Below are 20,257 nucleotides of genomic sequence, written 5' to 3'. Positions count from 1 at the left end.
TTAATTTCAAGTCCTTTCGAGTCTTTAAAAAAAGAGACGAAAAAAAGAATGTTGCAGTTATATGCTAAATGTAAATATTAGACCATGTGATTTTTAAATGTGTTTTTCTCAACACATGATGAAATACTGAACTTAGATGAAGTCAGCTATCTCATCCCAGCAAAAGAGAAGCACCGCCTACCATGAACTTAGAAAATATACACAAATTGTGAAATTGCACCTCTATAAAATGCAGCTCAATTAAACTTAGCTCCAAGAATAATTTTCAGCAACAGTTCTGAGATAAGCTGCATGTTATTCTTGGATGCGCTTGTAGGACCGGCTTTAAAATCGCATTACAAAAATATCATACACATTAAAAGAGAAGCACCGCCTACCGTTCTTTATGCAACTTCAACTGTCGGACAAAGTTGGAAATTGTTCCATCTCTGCCTGTGATTCTCTGCTTGCATGTTTTGCATATTGCATTTCATTTTTTTGTTGACTACTTCATAGTTTATGTACCTGAAAAAAAATAACTACTCGCAGCATTTTTCAGCGTTTTTTTTTTCTTTTTTGAAAAAATCTGGTTAATTTGATTGGCTGTGCTACAGCTCACGCACACATATGTACGGAGTGTGGTTTGAATAAATTAATGAATGAACTGAATTAATGGTGCACACTTTCTATATAATATGCGTGTTAAATTTTATATTTGGGGTGAAATATCAAGTCTTTTCAAGTAAACCGGTTCAAGTCCAATTCAAGTCCCAGGTCATTGGTGTAAAAGTCCAAGTCAAGTCACAAGTCTTAGAACATTTTTTCAAGTCAAGTCTAAAGTCATAAAATTAATGACTCGAGTCCAAGTCATGTGACTCGAGTACAAGTCATGTGACTCGAGTCCACACCTCTGGTTACTCAGTGGAAGAAAACAGATTCTGGAGCTGTTTCAGTCCAGAGGGTATTCAGAACTGATCACTTCTGCCACTACAGACAAGAATCTCCATTCAGGTGTCCTGAGAACAGAATACAGTTACCACAACCCTGTATTGTGTCCTGTCCTCGAGTCAATCATGAAGTCATCTGGTGAGTTTTGAAACAATTACAGATCGTTTGTTACAGAATTTGCTGTTTGTGGGGTTTTGAAAGAGTTTTCCTTCATAATGCATAAAACATCTCTGATGTATACAACCATGGACACGTTTGTTGAGTATGTATTAGAAAAACTGCCTGATATTGATAGTTGATATTTTTTTCAGTTCAGTAAAAGTTTTCTCATTTTCCTGTCACAGAGCAGCTTCCGTTGTGTGAAATCATATTTATTTACGCTATGTCTCGTCCCTTTCATTTGACAAGCCTGAGAGAGTGGCATACTATTCATATCTAAGTATCTGTGTTAATAAAAACCATAAATTTAATAGATTTTTCAGCAATAAACAGAAAAATGGTTAGTTTTTACAGTTAAATCCAGTTGTTGCCTTTTACATCATGACAGCAGTTTTTGTCTCGGTTCTGGGCTGTGGTGATATCCTTCAGTACAGCAGCATACTCAGCCACTCTGTGGTGTTAGTCTGCATTAGGAATCATTGCTGGAGATAAAGGAAGTGCTGATTGTATCAAACACTGGCTTCCCTGCTCTGTCTGTAAGAAGACCGTCCTCCTTTCAAACTTTTCTTTGTAATCATTTCAGTAAATCATGGATAAACTTTATACAGAGCAGGGAAGATCTGCTTTCTGTAATCATGCACCTCAGATCTGAAATATGCTGCAATAAAGCATTAAACCAACATCATTTATTTTTCATTCTTATGTTTAATTTTAATAATGTAAGATGCATTTTTCATGATTTGTCTTTTTGTTGACATTTGTATCTCGACGCTGTTAAAAATGAGAGCTTTCCTTTAAAGGTTTTCCATATATTAAATATTAAATAGTAAATAAATAAATCCTCGATAAATGCAGGTATTTATTATGGGTTGTATGAATAAATACAGACATCTATGTTTTCTTGTCTATAGTAGATTTTGTAGAATCAAAAGTTTTTGGGTGAATGAGTTTTTGTTGATCATGTTTTATAGATAGGTAAGTATCTTTAGGCTGCTAAAGATAAAAGCACTTTATGTTTTGTAGATGTATTTTCTTCAGACAGGGCACACAGTCCTGTCATCTTTGTGGCAAAACCTTCAAACGTCACCATCCTCAGCTGAAACAACAACATCTTAACACCATCTTCATGAACTGCTGATCCAAACCTGATCCATCAGTGCTGGACCACACAGATACTACATGCCACACAGGGACTTCCAGTTTATGAACTGCCACACCAGTGTGTTTTCAATGGAGAAGATGACACAACCATCACCTAACCTCCTGAATAATCTGGACACCTTATAGTAAAGTTACACCAAGCAATAATTCATCATAAGTCATTGTCTAACACAGGGCAGTGATTCTTTTCCAGTGTGATTTATTTACAATACAACTTTAATGTTCTTTCTTTTATCTAAATGTGTGCATCACGTGTTCAGCTGTGTGACTGTCCATGCCTGAAGTATATCACAATGTGGACGTCATTCAAACACAATTTTGTATTTTGGTGCCATGTTTATCATTAATCATCTTTGGGCCATAAACATCAACATAAACACTGCAAACAAGGATATATTCATAGTTCCAACGACCATTCCTCAGTTCACTTTGTTCACATGTTATAATTTGATTAAAAAATGACATTGTGGGTTTATCTCTTAACCCTCAGGCTATTCCACATTTTAATATTTTAATGCTTTTATTTTAAATACGAGTCGTATAAAATAATTGGGTTCTTACATGACATGTTTGAATTGTTTGTATAGATTTTAGATTTGTTCGATTTGCATCTTCTATGAATATTTTCTGTTAAAAACAGCGCCCCAGTGCTACTTCTATTTTTGTAATAACGTTATTGTATTCATTGGAAATAACTAAATATTTACTATACATTTCTACTTTTGTGTCACATGATGCAAAGCTCGATGGATGAAAAATATTAGCCGAAAACCAAAAAATGTTGGCTTTGACCTTGTAAAACATAATTATTCAATCCAGTCTAACTTTTTTCAATGTTGTTGCCCCTCTGCAGCTCCTGTTCTCTCTGCAGTGGCAGTGCAAGAATGTTCAGCTGTTGCTAACTGAGCATGTGTTAAATTGATTTTGTACATGGCCAGTTGAAACAAGAAGTAAGATGCAACTACAGAACCCACTGATAATCCTATTTCCACTTTTTAGCTCTTGTTGTCCTCATGTTGTACCCACTAAGAACTTGATAAACAGGGCCCGGGTGGGTTTTTGTGTACTTTGCCTAGTTGGGGCCCATTTAGTTCCCAGATTTTAACACCAATATGGGCATTTAACATGGGGCCATTATGGGCATTATCGACAATCCTATATGGCGCCCATTTTTCAGCCCATTTCCAAACCATATGGGGCCCACATGTAAATGCTGGCTGGGTAAATGTCAACAGTTCTGCTAAATTGTAATATTTCTGATAATTTATTATGTTTTTTCTGAGTTATTAAAGTTCACCAACTTTTCTAATATTGACATTTTTGCAGAAAATGCAATTCTTTCTAGTTATTATGATAATTCCATTGAGACTGTCCACTATTTAATTCATACACTGCTTGTATACTTCTCATATCAGTCACCTTCAAAAGCTCCCTATATGATCTTGAGCCTTCCTGCGGGACAGTGGGGCTCCCTCAATATTTATACTGGTTTTTGTGACAATAATAAAATCTTCAGATTGACATTAGCAGGTAAACAGCTGAGAGTTTGAGTCATTTATTTTGGAACAATGACCTCCAGTAAAAATGTGTGATCTATGATAATCAGATGAGCAGAAACACCCAAATCATTCAGACACATGGATTACAGGGATTACATCACATGGATTAAACAGCAGACGTGCACATAAAGCATCAAACAGCAGAGTCTACATTAGACCTGATCCAAGACCGTTCAATGAAAGCACAACAACCACCAACAGCAGTGAGATGGTCCTGGATCAGGTTCAGAGTCCAGACAGAGATCATCATCATCATCATCATCATCATCAGTCTGCTGAACACAGGAAGCAGCTGCTTTTATAACATCAGACACAAACAGGACCAGGAAACAGGCTCAGTTAGTGGGAACCAGGATACGACCTGAAAGAGGAAGAGACGAGGACACAGTCACCAACACTCTGAAAACACATCATGGACACTGGTTTTAAACTGGTCAATGCCAATGATTCAGTAAAGTTTTAGGTTTCAGGGCCTGAACCAGGTCTGAGAGTCCTCTAAAAAAACAGTAAAAACTTGGTTTGAAACATGAATTTAATTAAATGTGGTCTAAAAATAATCTGCACTGGTCTAAACCTGCCTGAAAGTGAATTTTAAAACATCAGTATATAAAAAACACTGATGTGAACCAGATCCAAACCAGTTTTAGACTCATATAATGTGGTTTGAGATTTAGACTGTTCTAAACTGGTTTCAGGTATGAACTGGTCTGTGAGTGGGAGCTCTGACCTCGGGCCTTCCTCTTGTAGTAGATGAAACCAGCCAGAGATAAGATCAGACCCAGGATCAGTCCTGAGGCTCCGATGGCGAGCTTGTTCCTCTCTGACTCAGGCATGGACGGATCTGAGTCACACAGGTGAGAGTCAGACAGGTAGGTATGTACAGGTGTGTACAGGTGTGTAGATACAGACAGGTATTTACCCCAGTCAGTGATCAGAGGTTTCTCCAGACTGGCGTGCTCCACCTTACAGGAGATCTTCTCCCCAGACCTTCAACACAAACATCACTGACTCTCAGATCTTAAACTTTTAAACTTTAGTCCAGACTTCATATTAAAAGTCTGTTTCCATGGATTATGATGCTCACCTGGGTGTGTACTCCAGGTGTGAGTGGGTCTGGTAGTACCAATCACCATCTGCCATCTCCTCAGTGGAAGTGACATCAGAGGTGACTTCCTGTCCATCTCTCAGCCAGCTCACTTTGATCTCACTGGGATAGAAGTCATAGACACTGCAGACCAACATGGCTTGATGCTGACTGGAGAGAGGCGTCATGGAGTGAAGTTTGACAGTGGGCGAGGCTGGAAGACAGTATGAGTTTCTGTTATTATCATATCATCAGGGATGATTGTATACATGTGCATTAATAAAGTTACTGTCAACAGTAGAGTCACATATAACCAGTCTGACATCAGATGATGAATCAGCTGTGAGGAGAAACATCATCAGGCTGTAAACATCATTATTATAAAGTAAGACATGCAGAGCTGTATGTGCTGGAAATCTACCAGACTTGAACCTGGATCAGTTTTTATTAACATCCAGTGAAGTGCTGACTCAGAGTGACATCAGTGTGAACCATCACTGAACTGATCCTCCTGCAGATCAGCTGCTGTGGTTTGAAAGTAAAAGCTAACATCTGGAGACCAGATGACAAACTAATACCTTAACTCATCCACACATAGATGAACCCAGCCTGCTTTCACTCAGTTTAATATCAACATCAAACTAAAGGAGTTAATCCACAGCTGGTTCCAGTCTGGATTTCTACTTATCCAGATGTTTAATTGATGAGCAGAAATGATTAATGATTTATTATTGTTTGATAAACTTGTTTCTTTTTGCAGTGTGTTTGTGTTGTTTTTTATTATTAACAAAATCAAACTCAGAAACACTGCGAGCAGCTGATTAATGAATGTTTAACACTGGGTGCTGTTTCATTACACTGGGAAAAGCTGGTGACGAACATCTGTACATTCAACAACAACGGTGGAGGAGATGGTGATAGTGGTGGTGAGCGAGGACCTGATGCAGGGTCACTCTAATCAGACTGTACCATCCAGAGCCTGCAGAGGGCGCTGTGTCTGTCTATTTGGTCATATTTGTAACCAGTCACACACAGACGGGTCAGAGAAAAGCTGCTGGCTGATGGAGGAAACTTCTCACACGTTTCTTTCTCTGAGGTCACACCATCTCACTCCAGAGAGGAAGTCACTCCTGTAAACAGCCTGCTCATCTACACATGGGTTAGCACTCATGGTGCGTTTATGTGCAACTGTAAATCTAACCATCTAAAACCCCAAAGCAACAAGTAGAACAAGCAGAATCAGACAGCTGCTGCTGTCCAAGGAGGTCTTAGGTGGTTCTCCTCATGTTCCTCTGAGCTACTGCTGCTGGAGCCTGATTTCAGTCCAGAACAAGAAGAATCTGTCTGTGAGTCACTTCACCTAACAGACAACTTTGTTCTGTCACACAGGAACACAGGAATTACTGACCTCATGTTACACAGGTCACAAGTTGTGTGTGACACACAGAGCAACCAGCAACTTTAAAACAACCACAGCTGATGATAGGTGCTGTACAAAGGAAGGGTTAAAAGGGTTAAATCATAAAAATACAAAAGATAAATAAAAACAAATAAAAAAGTCAAATAATTAAAAGAAAAAACTAAAAAACTGAAAGAGAAACTATGTCTGGCTAAAGCTCAGAGCCAAAGAATAAAGGGGCGTTTCTAATGTGAATGTAACGTAAATTATTCCATAATTTAGGAGCCACGATAGAAAAGGCCCCGCCCCCTCTGAGCTTCCTCCTGGATCTCTGTACTCCCAGGAGCAGCTGGTCAGCTGACATAAGAGACCGGCAGGGTGTGTGGGGATGAAGAAGCTCAGAGATTGTGAAAGCATTTAAAAACAAACAAACAAACACTCCCACATAAAGTGAGTTACAGTTGTCCAGAAAGGATGAGATCAAAGCATGGATAACTGTTTCAAAGAGCTGCCTAGGAAGAAAAGAGTTCACACCTTAAATGATAAAAACTGGACTTCACCACTGCTCTGATTTGGCTGTCCAATTTAAAATCACATAACCAATATTAAAAATAAAAGTAAACTAAAACAAACTTCCTGCTCACTTTACTGCAGATGTGTCGTAAACAGCAACACCACACACACATTGAATAACAGGAGCTGAGCTGTGTGTGCGTCTGACGAGTAAGCAGGAAGCGTCAGAGACACTCGTGTAGTGCAGCAGAGTGTGACCACGGATCTGAGCTGTAAATGTGTGCAGCTCCTGAACAAGCTGTGAAAATCACAGTCATAAATAAATAAACTGAACACAGCCTTCAAACAAACATCTGCGTTTCTCATTTTTATCTGATTTAAAATAAATGAATTAGAAAAAAAGAAAAAAGTGTTTTAATAACATGTCAGGCTGCTTCATGCTGTTAGAAATTTTATATGGAGATATTAATAAAATAATGAGAGCAATATTTCAGCTTAAACAGGTTAAATAAATAATTTCATCATCAGTGTGTAATGATGAGCAGCTGCAGTTTGCCTGTTTCACCAGCAGGGAGCGCCACAGACTGAGGTTGGATCAGCGTGTCAGAGTCAGAGCTGTGATCAGTGATTTGTTAAAGTTATTGAATTACGTGCAGCTGTGAGTCCATCATAAATGATTCAGGTTAACATGAACACCTGATGATGTCACACAGACCAGCACACTCACCTGATTTAGGCAGAATGTTGCTGTACCAGACACCAATGTTGTATTGGCAGTACCTCTCCTTCTGAGCTCTCCTGTTATTCAGCACTGCAGGATCATTGTTCCATCTGTCTGCGTTATACACTCCAAACTTAGTGAATCCAACAAACTTCCCCACACTGCTGCTGAACCGGGCGTACTCGATCTTGTTGTAATATTGAGAGTAGATGTACTCAATGTCCTTCGGATCAGTGGAGTTAAACACACAGCGAGACACCTGATACTGCATGAATCCACCTGAGAAAACACAGAAGCACACAGAACATCAGACTGTGGACTGATCACATCATAGATCAGAGTATTAATCAGTGACGAATGTATTAATGATCAGTGATCAGTAATGATCAGTGTATTGATCGGTGATGAGTATATCGATCATACCTGCTGTGCTGAGGCTGATGAAGAGGAGGCTGAGGCAGAGGAAGGATGAAGCCATGTTCCTGAGTTCTCCTGACAAACTGACTCAGTCTGACTGAGAGCTGCTCTAAAAACACAGGAGAGGTCACATGATTACAGCGTCATCTGTTACCAGGAAGAACTGTGTGACACCAGCTCACACTCTTCACCATTGTTTGTTTGTGTGTGTGTGTGTGTGTGTGTGTGTGTGTGTGTGTGTGTGTGTGTGTGTGTGTGTGTGTGTTATAGTTTATTAAAGCTTTAAAAGCAGAGGGCAGCACTCTGAGACGTCCTCAGCACATTTCCTCTGCTGCTCTCAAACCTTCTGTTCACATTAGTATTAGTCACAGTCTGCACTCATGTACAAATGTACAATAATGATCTGCAAACACTTTAAACCAAACACTGACATCAGCTCTGCTGTAAAATTGATAAAAACCTCTGTTCATGATTTCCTCCTGTTTACTAAGAAATAAAACAATCTCATCAGTTTCATTACTTTTGATCAGCTGTCACTTATTGCATCACTGTTTATGCTAATACTTCTTGTGTCTCTTTCAAATTAAAAGGACAGAAACACTCTTATTGTGAAACATTTCTCATGGATATGATTAAAATACGTCTCAAACATGAAATCAGACATGTTTTCTAATTAATGTGAAGTGTGATGTCATCATGTACAGATTTACACAACATTAAATAATACAATTCTCATCGTGTTGGTCTGCAGAGACTTATTTAAGATGACATCCCTTCTCCTTCACTATTTCAACACTTTCCCTGGATTCTGTTTGGGTTTCGTCGTTCAGAACAACACAAACCCAAGGCAGGTCTGGGAGGGCATCAGGGCTATCACGGACTACAAAAGAAGAACACCATCACCCTCAGCCGACAGTTCTACTCTGGCTGAGGATCTAAATCTCTTTTATGCCCGTTTTGACAGGGAGAACACCGACCCTGTCCTGTCCCCTCTCCCCTCAACCGACCCTGCTCCGGTCCTGAGCACTCATGAGCTAAGGCGTGTGTTCCGGAGCATTAACACCAGGAAGGCGGCCGGGCCGGATGGAGTGCTGGGCCGGGTGCTAAAAGACTGTGCTGCGGACCTGGCGGACGTCTTCACCTCTATATATAACACCTCGTTGTCCTGTTCACTGGTACCATCCTGTTTCAAAGCAGCAACCATCGTTCCCATCCCAAAACAGTCAAATGTCACATGTCTGAACGATTTCAGACCTGTGGCACTCACCCCCATTCCCGCCAAATGCCTGGAGAGACTGGTCATTAAACACATCAGAGCTGCTTTTCCACCATCCCTGGACTCGCACCAGTTTGCATACAGGGAGAACCGGTCAACCGAGGATGCGATCGCCACAGTGCTGCACACATTACTGAAGCACTTGGAACACAGGAACACCTATGCACGGCTCCTCTTTGTAGACTACAGCTCGGCTTTTAATACCATCCGGCCATACAAACTCCGTCCCAAACTCCACCAACTGGGACTTAACTCTTCTCTGTGCAACTGGATTGTGGACTTCCTCACTAACCGTAGACAGAGTGTCAGAGTGGGTAAGAACACCTCTTCCACCCTTGTGGTCAACACCGGTGCCCCTCAGGGGTGTGTTCTGAGCCCTCTGCTATACACTCTCTTCACCCATGACTGTATTTCCTCCTGCGCGTCCAATCTCATTGTTAAGTTTGCAGATGACACTACAGTGCTCGGACTTATATCCAACAATGATGAAACAAACTATAGGACAGAGGTGCAACAACTAGAGTCATGGTGCCACGACAATAACTTGGTCTTAAACACCAAAAAGACCAAGGAGATCATTGTAGATTTCCGGAAGAGGGGTCATAACAACCATCTGCCTCTCTTCATTGGCAGTGAGGCGGTGGAGAGGGTGAGCAGTTTTAAATTCTTGGGGGTAACTGTGACCGAGGACCTGTCCTGGGGCAACCATATCACCTCAGTTGTACGGAAGGCCCAACAGCGCCTCTACTACCTGAGGAGACTGCGGAGCGCACACATTCCCAGATCTCTGATGTTGAACTTCTACAACTGTGCCATCAGCAGCGTTCTGACGTATGGATTTCTAGTGTGGTTCCCCAGCTGCACCAAGGCCGATCAGCAAGCACTCCAGCGGGTGGTGAAAGAAGCTGGCAGAATTATTGGAACAAGTCTGCCAGAGATCAGTAATATCTTCCCCACTCGCTGTCTGAGGAGGGTGCACAGTATCCTGCGGGACCAACATCACCCTGCGCGCCACCTTTTCCATCTGCTGCCCTCAGGGAGAAGGTACAGGTCTATACAGGCCAGAACATCCAGACTGGCCAACAGCCTGTATCCACAGGCTGTGAGGCTCCTGAACTCTCTGCCCCCCTCTCACGGACAATAACCATATCCAACTTCTTAATAGCAATGAACTGGTCTGCATTGGTGCATCATATCTTTATTCTCTTCCCCCTCCTGCCCCCCCCCCCTCCTTCTTAAATAGATAACTATCATATCTGATATCATATCTCACAGTACAATAATATTGAATGGGTTGCATTGTTGTATTTTGTCATGTTTCTCAGGTCTTTGTCTGAATTTCTACGAACATTATTGCTAAGGATTGTCTTATTGCATTGGAGTCACACTGGGTTAAATATGTACACTTGGGTTTTAAGGGGTATTTATTATTTTCTTCTTTTTTTGGGGTTGTATGGAAGCCCCAAACGCAATTTCATTGTTCTTGACAATGACAATAAATAAATAAATACTAAATACTAAATACTATTATTTCAGGCTTCAGAGCAGCTGAATCACATTTCACTGTGTTACATTCAGAGTAAAGGTTCAAATTAACTTTAAATGTTTGTCATTCACATTTTCTCTTTAGATATTCATGCAGAAAAACACATGTTCAAAGAGACAAATTCTTCACAGTCAGCCTCTAACAGTCAGCTCATAGATGTGTTGCTGATCAGATGACTGACAAGGAAAACGACATCTCTACATCATTTTCAGAGTAAATGTAAACGTTGCTTCAGTCATTTAAATGTCAGAAAATAAAACATGTTTCAGTCATTTCTGTAAACTATTCATTCATTTTTGTCTCAGCCATCTGCATCTGATGTTTAGTTTTTGTGGAGATACAGAAATTCTTTTATTGCTGCCATATAATCTGCATCATTATACCTGCATTAATAACATTCTTTACAGCATTATTCCATCTAATAATATTTCTCACAGTATTGATACTGCATTACAGTTGTTGATTGAAGATGTCCATTTGAGGATCCTTCCATTATGTTAACTTTTATTACAAGTACGGTCAGAAGTATTTCATACACATTGCATATCTGTGCTTATTTTGAGTTGATGTTCGGGTCATTAAGGGTCTTAAGCTTCACTGGCGTGACTGTCCAGGTGATCCATGCTGAGGGAAACTAGAGCATAGAAGGATAACTGCAATGCATGCTTACAGTACATACAACACATATAATCTAGGAATGTGTCCGGCCTGAGGCCTTAACTCATTTGGAGTCTCACTATATTTACTCTACTTGGTAACAGATGAGCAGAGTCAATAATTAGCCTCAGAGACCCTGAGGGCTTGAAGTTTGTTACCTTGTATGGAAGGTGCTATAGAAAAGAGAAGTTCTATGTCTGTTTATAGCCATTAAAGATGTACAAGATGTACCATTAACTGTGACTAATGTCTGGAACCTATTTTAATCTGTCATTGACGCCATGGGGGGGCGTGTACCCCACTGCTTTATAAGTGTCCACAACATGTATTTTGGTCAGAAGACATATGTTGATGTTTTCTCCGGGCTGTTAATAAACTCACCATTTGATTGCACTTCTCTGGGGCCTCTGTGGTTTGTGACACTGCTCTGCATTGATCGATTTTGCGACATTTTACATCTTTGTGTTGCATTATGATCAGTCAGTGAATCTCTACTGTTAAACACAAGGATGAGTTACAGCTCAAAGTCTGACACACACACGCACACATACACACAGAGACACAGGGTTTCCTTCATTAAACTGTCTGTTTGAGCTGAAATCTTCCTAAAAAGCTGGAGTTCAGTAACATCATCATCATCAGTGACCACTGACATCACTGATGATAAACAGGAAGCAGAGTCTAAAAACACGAACCCACTCAGACACACCTGACTCAGCTCTGCACTGACTCAAACCACAGAGAGTGAAATGATCTATGAATATTTATAAAGACACAAAGAACAGGCTCACACAGATTGTTTATTATCCATATGTTTTTATTGATACATGAAAATCTGAAACACGGTTTGATAAGCAAGGACTTATTATAGCAGTTTATAAACACACTGAGGTCACCTGAGACTGAGTTCAGATACAACTGATTTCATTAATTTGACTTTTTTCTTCTTTGTTTTGCAGCAGGAGGAGAGTCTCGGTAAAATCTGCTGGAGCTGTGGTGAGGGTGTGAGAGCGGCTGAAAGAAGCTTTAGTTTTAATTCCAGAGTCAAACTTTATTGACCGATGATGATGACGACAGAACAGCTCATACATGTGATTAACTTAAAGCAGGTGAGACAGGCACACAGGAAGCAAACAGATGATGTTCATTACAGGTGAACTGTGCACACACACACACACAGGACAGCCACACTGATTATGAGCTCATTATAAAACAAAGATGACATCATCACTGTGAGCCAATCAGCTGCACTCGTTTCCTTTGATGAGGAAGAAGGTTCCAGCAGCCACACCGAGCAGACCCACAGTCAGACCCACTCCACAGAACGCTGCAGGTCCAACACCTGGATCAGACTGAGCAGAGGCCTCCACATCTGGAGACACAAACACACAGAGTGACATGAACCTCAACATCTGTATAGAAACAGGAAACACACACATCTGTCTCAAACTGTCAGCTCAGATCAGATCAATCTGTTCTGATGAATACTAGGCTCAGTCTTCACCTCTGCAGACTGTCACATCTGTACCTCTGTCAGTGTTTTCTGTGTAAATAAAGTTTTCTCACCATAGATCTTGGTTGCTGGTTGTGTCAGGGCCAGATGTTGTACTGCACAGCTGTATATGTCTCCCTGCTGTGGGGTGAACTGCAGTCTGGAGATCTGGGTGAAGGTCCCATCTTTGTTTAGATAGGGAACGTTGATGCTGGATCCTGTGACCTTCTGTCCGTTCTTGGTCCAGGAGACGTTGACAGGAGCAGGATAGAAACCAGTCACGTGACAGATCAGAGTGTTCTTCTCTCCAAACTCCACCTCATCTCTGGTGTAGATCATCACACCTGAAGGAGCATCTGTGCACAAACACATCAGGCAGAGGATCAGAGCTTCAGCTGGTTCCCATCAGCAGGTGATCATGATGATAATAAACATCAATAAAATGTTCAGGTGTTCAGTCAGATGATGTCATCACTGTCTGTGTGAGAGAAGCTAGAGTGAGGTCAGAATCATGAAGTTAAACTACAGACAGACTCAGTTCAGCTTCAGAGGAACTAAGAGGAGGAAAATAAAATAAACTGTGATCTGCAGTAAATGCAGAATACTGCATTCAGAAATACTGAAATATAAACACAAATGTAAACACGTCAGTGTTTCTGTACACATGATCAGTATGAATGTGTTTAAGGTGGAATGATTTCATATATTTAATCAGTTTGAAGCTGGCTGTGTTTGATTGGACAAAGTAAATCAGTGCTGATGATGTCATCAGTGTGTTACTCTACAGAGCGTGCAGGTAAACACAGGTGAGGTGAGACAGGTGTTACATGTTGTATTTACCACGTTCTGGAGGGAAGTCCTTCATGCCTTTACGACTGTTCTGCATGTTAGCTCTGCAGGTATGTTGATTAGCCACAGCTTGTTCATAAACTCCTTCCTGGTAAGTGAAACGATCAATAAAAGGAGGCTGAGGGTAGATTTCCTCCTGTTTGTTGAAGTCTGCGTAGGCCATCTCTTCACCATCCAGTCCATACATCTCCTCTCCATCAGAGTCTGAACAGCCAGCGATCCTAATGTCCTCATGAAGAACTGAAACACATCAAACACTGATCAGTGACCTGATCAATGACCTGATCAATAACCTGCTGTTTACAGAGACAAACTCACCGTCAGCAGAGACACAGAGGACACAGGAGAGGAAGAGGAGCAACTCCTTCATCTTCATCAGCAGCTCTCTGACAGTTAAACTCTGAGTGTGTGTGTGTGTGTGAACCTCACAGAGTGTGTGTGAGAGTCTGTGAGTGAACTGAAAGTGCAGCTGAGCTCTAACACACAGCAGCCAATCACAGAGCTCACAGCTCATGATGTCATCAGTGTCCAGGCAGACAGCAGCTGGAGGTGAACATGATCTGAGACACACAGCACCGATCAATAATCAATATTTATAGACTCTTCAAAATAAAGTTCAGCCTGATCAGTTTCCACTCTGAGGATTTTCAAAATAAAACACTTTATTTTAATAAAATGATTCAGTTTGTTTAAAAACACTGTGAAATATGACTTCATGTGTTATTTAAATAGTTTCCAGTTGAAAACACACCTGAGTTCATGTGTGTTACTGTGACAGTGAGAGTCACAGCTGTGTTTGTCAGCAGGAAACTTTTACAGACACAAAAACTTTACGCCTCCATCATATGTTGTAGATGCATCCAGCAGGTCCACCAGAGTCTTTACTGGGCCGATTCTGGCCCCGGGCCTTATGTTTGACACCTCTACAATAACCTGATCAGCTTTCAGAGAGTGATTATTGATCATAACCTGCTGTCAGAGGAGCAGCTGAGTTAGAGCTGAGGAGGAGTTTAAAGTGTTTCCTGTTTCCTCTGCTGATAATCAGCCAATCAGCTCTTTGCTGTCACACAGCTCACCTGTGCAGGTGTGACAGGTGAGTCAGTCCATCTCAGATCATTGGCTGTGTCCCAGTTTAGCGTCCGCACGCTTCGAGTACGCATTTTGGGACCTATTACGTCACAGCGACGCTACGAAGGCTGTCCCAATCTGAAGTGTTCTCAGCAGCAGCTGACAGATGGAGAGAATAGACAGACTGTTCCCTGTTTGTGAAGGACTTAACATAACTGTCTGTGCTGAATCAGTCTTATTAGGTAATGTTCAAATAATGTGATCATCCCAGTGTTTCCAGTGTGGGAGAAAGTACTCAGGGCCTTCAAGTTACACACTATGAAAGGCAGCAACAAGTTTAATGTTCAGAAACCTAAAGTCTGTATCAGCAGCAGAATGGAGCTAAAATAAATGTTGGTTTCAGTTCTATGAAGCTTTGAGTATTTTGGATCAGTAGCTGCTGTGTTTGTTGCATCATATTGCTGTAACTGTTTATATGCTTTATATATTCTGAGCTAAGTTGATCTATAGTGTTACATCATATTCTATAAGGATGTTATGTGTTTGTAGACTTTCTGCCCAGTTTGACCCATTTAGCAGACGTCAGCCTGTTTAAGGCTCTGATATCTATTCTGTATGACTTACAGCAGTTATGACATGGTCTGATTTACTCACCCAATAAAGGAATATTTCATATATCAGTCTACTCTTCATTCTATCAGACACAGTTATCACAGCTCCTACATTTGCTTTTTACACATATATGTAAGCACTGAGCCAAATTTAGTACCAACATATTAAACGAACAATATTTGTCTCTTATACATAACACATCTGTATACACACTGTCACAGATACTTGAGTGTCTGTGAGTGAAGATTTAAGGTGACAGGAAATATAAATAACTGCAACTTGAATCTTTACTGAAGCTCAGAGGCACAGAGTTCACTCACTGCTGTAATATATCATAATACTCTGACAATAAATATAATATTGGCCATATTATACACTCAACAAAAATATAAACGCAACACCTTTGTTACTGCTCCCATTCCCCATTGGATGGACGTAGAGACCTAAAATTCATTCCAGATACACAATATAACCATCCCTCCCAAACAGTGGTCACAAATCAGTCCAAATGTGTGGTAGTGGGCACATCTGCTATATTGAGATAATCCATCCCACCTCACAGGTGTGCCACATCAGGATGCTGATCTGACATCATGAGTAGTGCACAGGTGTACCTCAGACTGCCCACAACAAAAGGCCACCACATATACATATACATATATATATATATGTATATGTATATATATACATATACATATACATATATATATATATGTATATGTATATATATATGTATATATATATGTATATGTATATATATACATATATATATACATATATACACACATATACATATATATATGTATATGTGTGTATATATATATGTATATATATATATACACACATATACATATATCACTGACTTTCAGCTTGTTGTGTTTGTGGATATATGACTGACTTTAATTATTAAACATTCGCACATAAATAAGTGACGTCATATTCAGTACTTTTGACAGTTCACTCTTCGGCCGCTCCATCTTATTAGGGAAATTCCACATACATAAATTTCAAAACTCAACCCCATCATTTAATTTGTTTTTGATTGAAATTGAATATTACTTAAACTCTCTTAAATTAACTTCCAATAAAAAAGGTTTATCATTGATTGAAGTTCATTCAGAAATGTTTAACGACTGAGCTGTCACAACTTTCAAGTACAAAGTTGTTATGAAGTCTGTCACATTCCCCCCTTTTTTTCTTTATTTATCCTTTATTTATTTATCCTTCTTATTTCATTGTGCTGTATATTGTTACTCTTATTTGCCTGGTATGTCTACTGTACAAACTGAACTGGGATGATTGACTGTTCACTTTACAAGTTCAATAAAGTTTGGAGAAAAAAAACCTCTTCGGCCGCTCCCTTCTGCCGTATTTTGCGGCACACCCACCGCCGCGCTATGAATTGTGGGATATATGGGACCACGAAGCGTGGACCGGACCACGCTTGATATTTGGGGAAATCGACGGCGCATTTGAAGTACACTTCGAATTGGGACTATTTGATTGTCAATAAGGTGAAAGAAGTCTCATTTAAAACTCTACATAAATGTTACCCAGCCAGTCACTATATGGTAAAATTTAAAAGGGACATAAATACTAATTGTACTTTCTGTGGGGATCATCCAGAAACTGTGACACATCTTTCTTGGTTCTGTTCTTTCACAGAGATTCTGGAAGAATTTAGCAGGTTTGTTATTGTCCATATTTTAAGGGAGTTTTCTTTACGATGGGAAAATGTTTTATTCTGTTTCTTTAAGTTCCCCAAGAAGTATGAGAAATGTTTTTTATGATAAATTTGTTAATACTTTTAGCTAAATTTTTTATCCATAAATGTAAGTTTACTAACAAAACACCATATTTCTGTCATTATTTTAAGGATGTGCAAATGTACATACAATCAATATCAGACTGCACCAACAAAAAGGCTCAAAACAATATGTGTGTGAATTTTTGCGTGTATTCTTATAATTGTTACCTTTGTCTTTTACCCCTGGCTTTGTGTGTTCATGTTCTGTTGTTTTGTATACTTCATCTGTTCTTATGTTGTACACTCATTGTTTGTTGAATAAAGTTAAAAATAAAAACTTTGAATTGGGACAGCCGTCGTCGCGTGGCGGTGACGTAACCGCACTTAAAATGCGTACTTCTAGCGTGCAGTGTCTTAATTGGGACACAGCCACTGTGTTGCGCAGAGGTTGCACATAACACTGACTTCTCCACAGCAGCTGCCCCTGTTGTGCCAAATAGTGATTGTCTGCCAAAAACTGATTTCCGGTATTTGCCAAAAACTGATTGCTCGTATTTAAACTGCTATAAGTAACTTGTTGGGCTATAATATGTGAAACATGTCAAATGCGTCCCTCATGGATGACATAAAGTCATCTTGAGCCACAAACAACATTCGTGTAACAAGGTAGAAGTCGCAATCAGATTTGGCAGTGACTTTTATATAACTTTTATTTATGCAGTTAAAAAAAATCGTATTAACATTAAAAATGTATTTTGTAAGAGTAAGAAATGGCAGCAAATATTACAATAGTTCAATAAAAATATTTGAAGTGGGGATAAAGGAGCGGATTGGTTATAATGTAAGTACAATAACACAGAGTTGTAAAGATACTTGAAAAACAGATATTTTTTTAATTCTATATATAACCTCTTTGTAAACCCTGTTCACCGAAGTCTATTTACGAACATACATAAAGATATTACACATAAAAAACACACAGAAACATTGGAAATCAGTTTTTGGCACAACACCCCAAAATTTGCTCTAGATGAAAACATAACAGTGACCATTGTCTGCTCCTCACCCTCAGTAACTCCTGCTACTGTCCTGGGGGTTGATTGTCCTCCTGCCTGCACCTCAGTTCTTTGTTCCCATCTCAGGCCTTTTTTCTATTTTGTATTCTTACACCCATTAACCGCAATATGAGAATGTTGCAAGCAAACTGTGTTCTCTTTAACTCTGATCTGTATCAAGGATTCTATTCTCAACAAAGTATATAAACAAAAATAAACAGCAATGTGAATTTCTTTGGAACTTACGGGAATGAAAATGTGGGGAGCACACCAACAAACATGATGGCAGAGAGCTGGCTATCAGCTCGACTCACCGCTGCTATCCAGGCCTGCCGTCCTCGTTTGGTAACATACATGAGCTCTAGTGATGTGTCCTGTGTGTCGAAGCTCCTTCGCGTTGCTCTCAGGAGGGGAGACGATAAAAAAAGAGCCCATTTTCCAGCTTATTCCTTCCCGATCGCGCGATCTAACATTGCAACCGACAACACAGCAAGTATGAGCCACAGCTGATGTTTCTGTGTGCTTTCCTCCTGTAGCCTTTGTTTGGCCTACTAAGATGGCGGCTCGACCCAAACTCGTGACCACGCCCCCTCCCCTGACGTCACGTCACGAAAGAGGTTGGCAGACCACGTGACTTTCATGCATTGTTTTGTGGGTACCCATGGCAACAAAATCAAAACACTGCATCAAGCGCTAGTGTTTCCAGCACCGGTAATCATTCGTTCTGCGGTTTTAATCCCTACTTGCATTTTATTTGCCCCAAGAACAGTTCTGTACAAAACGACGGACACCACGTCAGGGCCCTGTTTCAGGAAGCCGGTTTAGTGGAAAAACTGAGTAAGTATACCCTGAGTTAACGAAAACTCTGGGTTTTCGGTTTCACAAAGCGAGTTCAGCTGCAGCCTGAGTGAGTCACTATGACGACACACTCCGTGAAGCTAACCTGCCCCCTAGCAGGTTTACTACAACTAACCCTGACTGTCTCCGCCCCTTTGTCGGAAACCTGACAGTAGGAAGTGTCGGACATGGCGTGCCACTTCCTTGAAGAGCCAGTAGATCGTGAAGCCCAAATTCTCCGCAGAGCTCTCCGCCGGGAGTGATCAGAGCGCGTTTGGACATTTTATCATTTCCTGATGATTTCCTGTGTGAACGTTACCGTTTCTCAGCACAATCTATAAGTTATTTGGATAACATCCTCAGGCCATATATTACGCATGTGACACATCGCGGACATTCTCTCAGTTCTGTACATATTATTTGTATTGCACTTCGGTTTTTTGCAAACGGGAGCTTTCTGTACAATATTGGTGACGCTGAGCACGTTTCCAAGGCTACCGTCTGTCGGGCAGTCAGGAATGTTACAGTTGTACTGAAACGTCTCCTGTACTCGTCTGTGGTGTTCCCCGGTCATAGACCCACAAGATTTATCAAAGAGGGATTCCACAAAATTGCAGGTATCAGGATGACCAAAACTTAATGTATGATGTGGTGATACTTGGACTACTACTTAAATTTTACATTTATTTTCAGGGTTCCCAGGCGTGATTGGCTGTACAGATGGCACTCACATTCCAATCATTGCTCCTTCAGTAAATGAAGGAGACTATGTGAACAGGAAGTCTTTCCACAGCATTAATGTACAGGTACATAGTTCCCTGTAGCATTTCAAACTAACAAATTATTTCATCATAGTAATGGATGCTAATTTGTGTTCTCTGCACTGTGAAGATCATGATGCTGCCAACATTATCACAAATGTGGAAGCCAAGTGGCCAGGCTCTGTCCATGACTCACAAATATTCCGTGAATGTACACTGAGCACAAAATTTGGACATGGTGAGTTGAGAATACTTTAAAATATATAAAGACCAATTGCTTCAGGGACATTTGAACTGAAGTGTACCCTTCTGTCTTAGGAGAGTTCACTGGCTACTTGCTTGGTGATAGGGGGTATCCATGTTTACCCTATTTGCTTACCCCTTACCCTGACCCTGAACCGGGCCCACAGCAGCGAT

The 20,257-nt window shown here is 40.4% G+C and overlaps 2 protein-coding genes across 3 annotated transcripts; both read right to left on the bottom strand.

The window, feature by feature from the left end:
• Positions 1–3,786: 3,786 nt before the first annotated feature.
• Positions 3,787–8,049, bottom strand: LOC146577909 (H-2 class II histocompatibility antigen, E-S beta chain-like). Of its 2 annotated transcripts, XM_085268499.1 has the most exons (6): positions 7,947–8,049; positions 7,530–7,802; positions 4,891–5,104; positions 4,726–4,793; positions 4,534–4,647; positions 3,787–4,167 (listed from the first exon to the last, which is right to left on the bottom strand). In XM_085268499.1, the coding sequence occupies exons 1-6, from the start codon at positions 7,999–8,001 to the stop codon at positions 4,142–4,144; spliced, it is 750 nt and encodes a 249-aa protein (XP_085124625.1). In that variant the 5' UTR covers positions 8,002–8,049; the 3' UTR covers positions 3,787–4,141. The 2 variants fall into 2 exon arrangements, with proteins under 2 accessions (XP_085124625.1, XP_085124624.1); XM_085268498.1 differs by having other exon boundaries at positions 4,534–4,793.
• A 4,166-nt stretch (positions 8,050–12,215) lies between these two features.
• Positions 12,216–14,205, bottom strand: LOC146577908 (H-2 class II histocompatibility antigen, A-Q alpha chain-like). Its single transcript, XM_085268505.1, has 4 exons — positions 14,079–14,205; positions 13,752–14,000; positions 12,986–13,267; positions 12,216–12,791 (listed from the first exon to the last, which is right to left on the bottom strand). Exons 1-4 carry the CDS (start codon positions 14,134–14,136, stop codon positions 12,661–12,663), a joined length of 720 nt encoding a protein of 239 aa, XP_085124631.1. The 5' UTR covers positions 14,137–14,205; the 3' UTR covers positions 12,216–12,660.
• Positions 14,206–20,257: the final 6,052 nt, after the last annotated feature.

The sequence above is a fragment of the Mchenga conophoros genome, linkage group LG3, assembly GCF_057382185.1.
Source record: "Mchenga conophoros isolate Kocher_MC1m ecotype Shallow Benthic linkage group LG3, M_conophoros_male_GT1.1, whole genome shotgun sequence".
Classification (NCBI taxonomy): Eukaryota; Metazoa; Chordata; class Actinopteri; order Cichliformes; family Cichlidae; genus Mchenga; species Mchenga conophoros.
This window is presented reverse-complemented; position numbering and strand designations above follow the sequence as displayed.